This window comes from Pongo abelii, chromosome 3 (assembly GCF_028885655.2).
Source record: "Pongo abelii isolate AG06213 chromosome 3, NHGRI_mPonAbe1-v2.0_pri, whole genome shotgun sequence".
In the NCBI taxonomy this organism is placed as follows: Eukaryota; Metazoa; Chordata; class Mammalia; order Primates; family Hominidae; genus Pongo; species Pongo abelii.
The window spans coordinates 165,899,935-165,905,934 of NC_071988.2; the positions used below are offsets into that span (position 1 = coordinate 165,899,935).

The 6,000-nt window shown below is 35.7% G+C and overlaps 1 protein-coding gene across 4 annotated transcripts in view; it reads right to left on the reverse strand.

Moving 5' to 3' along the window:
* The window catches only part of GYPA (glycophorin A (MNS blood group)), a 30,170-nt gene extending 24,996 nt beyond the window's left edge, over positions 1-5,174 (reverse strand). For 2 of the 4 annotated variants that reach the window (XM_054554514.2, XM_054554516.2), the window contains exon 1: positions 4,921-5,174. Coding sequence is in view for 1 of the 4 variants with exons in the window: in XM_009240345.4 (XP_009238620.3) it covers positions 4,921-5,008 (88 nt within the window). In the remaining 3 variants the exon portion in view is untranslated. Of the gene's footprint in view, positions 1-2,478; positions 2,562-4,920 lie in introns of all 4 variants that reach the window. The other 2 variants (XM_054554515.2, XM_009240345.4) reach the window with 2 other exon arrangements.
* Positions 5,175-6,000: the final 826 nt, after the last annotated feature.

Consider the following 6,000-nt stretch of genomic DNA (forward strand, 5'->3'; position numbering starts at 1 on the left):
GTGGAAACAACAGAAATTTTAATCAAATGATGGATCGATAAGCAAAATGTGATATACCAACCCAAATTTTAATCAAATGATGGATGGATAAACAAAAGTGATATACCAACACAATGAAATAATACTTATTATAAAAGGAATGAAATGCTGATACACGCTACAATATGGATGAACTTTAAACACATTATTTTAAGTGAAAGAAACCATACACAAAAGGCTACCTATTATATGATTCCATTTATATGAAATATCTAAAATGGGTAAATCTGTAGAGGTAGAAAACAAATTAGTGGTTTCCAGGGGCTGGAGGAATTGGAAGTGGCTGCTAATGGGTAAGAGGTTTCCTTTTGGAGTGATGAAAATGTTCTGGAACTAGATAATGGTGATGGGTGTGCATCATTTTGAATGCATTAAATGCTACCGATTGTACACTTTAAAATGGTTCAAATGGTAAATTTATATCATGTGTATTTTACTACAATTTTAAAAATTAAGTGTATGTAAATTGCTTAGAACAGTACATGGCACAAAGTAAGTGCTATATCAGTGTTGGTCATTATTATTCAGAACCTGCCTATGTATGGAACCTAACCTGCTGTATATAAATCTAGGGATGGAAATACCAAAGTTGATTAAATAGCTGTTTATAGAGCTTTGTACACTACAAACAAAGATGACACCATTTTTCCAGTGCTTACATATAATAATTTGGGTTAGACAGAAATTCTTAATAAATGTCACAAATAAATTGTGTAGTCATAGTCTATGACCAACGTACAAAAATTAAAGACTTCTTAGAAAGCAGAGACTGTGTTTGTTCGGTTTATTTTTTAAAATATATTAAAACTTGTCCTGATTATATTATATGGTTCTCTTTGCAGAAAATTTAGAAAGTATTTAAAATGAGAAAAAAAAAAATAAAACCTTACAATCCCAACACTCAGAGATAAACTCAGAATTTTTTTTCAACATTTTTGCTTAAGTTTTAGTTTAGTTCATTTATCACAGGAAACTACACAGATAGGTACTTACTAAAGATGTGGATATGATAATAATGGCTGGAAATCTATGATGTAAAAATGTAGGTCCAGCCTGATTTTGTCAGCACCATTTAAGTAGGATTGGGGTTTTTTTTGGGCAAAAGATATTACATTTGCAGTTGGTGTCAAAATATAATCTATAAAGATAACTTGGGGGAAATTCCTCAAAAGTATACTTCTCAAATAGTCTCATGGATGTTTTGAATAATCTTCTAGAAACCAAGGTGAAAAGAAATTTATCACAAGAATGTTAAGCTAAATTTCCTAATTTAAAATCACTACAAAGTAAGTTTGAGATACCATCACTACTTTCCCCTCTATTCAGACCTTTTATGCAAAGCAGTTCACAGTGGGTGTCTGTTTCTTTCTAAAAACCCTACTTCACACCATGCTAAAGATATCTATAGGTTTCGCAACTAGTCCAGCTCATCCAGGCTGAATTTTGGGGATTCATTGGGGTTTACAGATGAAAAATGATTGTAGATACCATCTACTTGGCGCTTTATTGAATAGGCACAAGAAAACTGAGGCCCACAGGTGTTAAATGATTTTTCATGGCTAAACTAGTCTGCCACAAAATTCTGGTCATTTGTCGTTTGTCATTTTGAGTAGTTGATATTGACTGCCTACTATGTGGCTGACAATGTGTGGGACACATAAGCGAAGACACAGGTTCTGCTTTTAAAGAATTTATGGTCATGTATTCCCTGGCATACAGTTCCTGTAACTCTTTCCTGTGCCAATTAAATAGACAGCTAGCAAGGCTCTTCTTGGATCCCTGAAAAAAAAAAAAAAAAAAAAAAAAGAGATGCCTTGTTTCTTCACTTAATATGTGCTTTTCAGACTGATGTATCTGCAGGGGTATAAGTCAGATGCACAGGGTAATAATGATTTGCCTATGCGGAGCACTCACTGTGTCTAACCAGATGAAAACAAATATTTCCTCTTTCCTTTTCTCCTCCCCTTCCTCCTGTCTCTTCCCTTCCCTTCTCTCTTCTCCCTTCTTTCCTCCCTCTCTCTCTCCCTCCTCTCTTCTTTCCTTCCTTCTTTTTTGCTTCTTTTCTTTCTTCCTTCCTCTCCCTCTCTGCTTCTCTCTCCTCCCTCCCTTCACCTCCTTCCTTGCTTATTCAACCAATATGCTACTATAAATACTAATCGAGAACTGTGCTAGATTCTGGGGATACACGGATGAATAAAGTAGGCATGATGATATCATACCAGTGCCTTTGTTTCCTCCAATTAAATTAGTATATTATGAGCTAGAATGCAAATTTTGTATGAATTTTTAAGTAAACACAAAAAACTTTTGGAGACTCCTGGTTTATGCCATAATTTCCCAGTTGAAGTGATATAGTACTGTATTTTCAAATTGGTTCTTAGCTTCAGAATCTGATTTTCAGATAAAAGCTCCAGCTTTTCCTTGAAAACACTAACTTACCTCCTGTTTCAGAAGTTTTGCTCTTGCTCTTCCCTCTGCCTTCCGTCCTCTTTTCCCAGAATTTTCAGGGTTGGCTCCGTCTCCTTGTTCCACGTTTAGCATAAATGTCATCTACTCAGAAAATAATTCCCTGCTACCCTTTTCTTAAGCAGTTTTCGGCATTCATGTTTATCATCTTACCTGGTTTTATATGCTTTGTATTATTTTTGACTGTTTTATCTTATTTTAATAAGATAGTTGTTGTTCCATTTATTATCTGCGTTCCCTCCCACCATCCACTGCACACACCCTCCGTGTATCCTCCATGGGAGCCCATTTTTCTTCCTGCTGTGGGCTCAGTGTCTGGTTCACAATCTGACATGTAATGACTGAATCATCAAATGAGTGCAGGAATTCAGGGACTGGGAATCAAGTCGTATTAGAAAAAATGGGTTCTCCATTTGGAAGATCTCTGGTAAGTTTAGAATTAGAAATATCGGCTTTATTCTTAAGATTTGGAGAAAGCAAGGCATTCATCTTTTTTTCATAGCAAAAAAAAAAAAAAGAAAAAAAAGAAAAAGACTTCACCATGTTTACTCTTCAGCTAATCAGTATGGGGGAAAAACTTGATCTTACACCTTTCTGTTATACTATAAAGTAGCCACATCAAAGTTTCCTTGGAGGATTTCTGAAGCTACGAAGATGATAACCGCTTGGATACTGGGGACCATTGTAGCTTCAGGATCATCTTGCCCCAGTGACCTCTTTATCAAGTGCCATTTAAGGCTTTAATTCACGATCTGCTTGTGTAGTTGTAGAAATTTAAAAAAAAATCATTTCTTTGCCAGGAGCCCTTTCCAAATTTGGGGCACTTGTAAGTCACACCGTTTTCCCAAATGCTGGCACACCCCCAGTAGAGTATGAAGTGTCTAATTTTGTTTGAGTTACACCCAGTTTGGTTTGCCCCGTGGAGCAACACAAAGAATACATCTTTTTTTTCTGTGTAATAGCACTTCAAATATATGAATATGTATATACAAATATTACACTACATCCCTTTCATTTGTTTTCTTTTCTTCAAACTAAATGTTTTCATACTTTTCTGCTTAAAAAATTAGAGTAGCTATATTTGTTTTCTGTTTTCTTTCTGTAATTTTCTTTTCTCTCTGACTTTTCAGAAATCACCAATCACATACATAGGTTTGTTCTCTAGTGTATAATTATTGGATAGCTACTACTTATTTTAATAATACTTATATTATTAATACTTATTAATCATGATAGTTAATTCTAATCATAGAAAATGCATAGCAAGCTTAACATTTTACTTTGTTTCAGGCATCAGTAAGTGTATTCCATTAAATATTTTGTTTAATCTTTACGCAATTATTATGAGGCAAGTACCAACATTGCCTGCATTTAAAGACAAGGACACATAAAAATGTGGGCACGTAATTTGCCTTAATGTTCCCCAGCCTTGAGAAGTAAAACTAGATTTGAGCCCAGTTCTGTCTGTTCCTCATGCCTGTGCTCTTAACTATTGCACTATTTTATCCTCCCCTAGGGTATCTTAGAAAATGCTGATCTCTCTTCCCTGTATGCTACAGAGTGCTCAGTAGATCCTTGATACTTGCTCTCACTTGGGTTACAGCAATGTCTAATAGACTCAGAATGTTTCAAGCAACTGCCTGCCCCCTGTGTGCTGGGCACTAGTATTGCTAACACATAAGCACTGCACTTGAGAGGATGTTTAACTATAATATTCTCAGAAAGAGGCCAAAATCATGTTAATTTAATACACTAAATTAATAATTAAATTTAAACTAAATTCAAATTATTGAATTAATACAATTTAATAATAACCCTATGATATTTCTTTATTTTAATGGATTTAAATTTCTCCTAAAATTCACATGACACCTAAACCAGTAAGAGTTGTTTTTGTTTTTTTTTCTTCCTATGTGACACTTTAGTAACGGACCCACAGAGAAGCGAACAACTCCCCACGGTTTCAGTGTTCATGCTTTTGGCTTCTCGCCATTTGGCAGAAATAGGAAATTATACCTTTTGAAAACTAAAAGCCATATAGCTACCAACACCTTTGTTAATAACTCTTTAGTTTGGAAATGAATCTCCTTATAACTCAAACAGAGCAATACATTTATTCACAGAGAGGTATTTCTCATAGCATTTGATAAAATTATTTTAATTCTAGCTAGACTTAGAATTGAAGTAAGCTTCTCATACTAGAAAACTGGATTCGGCCATAAATACTGGGCTCCCTTGTGCCATTTCTCCCACATCGGTAGCTGAGTTCCTGTAAAATCCATCCACCAGACTGGAATAGGAAATACTACTCATTTATTCATTTAAATAAGATAGAACTAAAATAGGATAGTTTATATTTTATTCTATGATCTCATACCCAATATAACAGAACCAAGATGAAATAAAATCACTTACCTGACAATAGTAATACAAAGATTATTTTTTCATACATCCTGATCATGGTCATGATCATCCTGATCATGGTCATGATCATCCTGATCATGAGCTGGCTCCTGAAGTTAGTGCAAAAAAACTACCAAAGACAACTGCAACTGTCAGTGTCTGGCCTTAGCCTGCTAGCTGTTATCTTCCAGGCCCACCTTCCTGCGGCCATCATCAGCTGACAGGCAGGGGAGGCATTTTAAATGATGCAAGTTGTTAAGCGCCTGTTAATAAAGATACGTGGATATCTTGGGGCTATGAAAGTGGTTAGTACAATTTTCACTGCAAGGAACAGGTGGCTACTTGTGATATTAACTTTGCATAAGTTAAGTGGGCATGGTAAGGTGGTAGACAGGAGCCACCCAACTGGACAAAGAACTAGACTGTGAATCTCTGAGGCCAGGGCACGTGCCAGGCTGAGGGAGCTGTTGTGGAGCCATGGACCTTCTCATTTCTAATGTCAAGACCCGGTGGTCCAAATGAAAGTGACTTCCTATATGTGAAATGAACATATTTGAGAGATTTAAATCATTTGAGTGTTCTGAGGTTCTGAAAGACCCCCAAACTCATGGTGAGTCACACAGCAATGTAAGAGACATGAGATGCAACAAATCTTTCAGTGAAAAGAGAGTTTGAACTGAACAGCTAGTGCTGCACAGCTATGAAACCAGTGAGCTGTTTCTCTCTGAAATATACCTTGCTAAGCAAGCATAAATGAATACCAAGACAATAAATGCAAACAGTCAGAAACAAAACCCAACAAACCAAAAACCTTATCATTAAAGCAGGTTAAAATGAAAGGTATGGAAATGTGAGGAAGCTCAATTTTAAAGGGAGACAGAACAAAAAATATAAATTAGGTCTGAAATGGTTCAACAGAAGGTGACTGGATACTCCATCTAAATCATCTTACTTCCTGTAAGATTTTTGTGAAAGTCTTTCCTGCCTGACCCAGAAAATCAATTTGCCACATATATCATACTTACATATTCACCCAAAGTGTGGTTTAAAAAAATCATTTATGAAGCTAATGTTTGCAGCTTCAGGAAACTG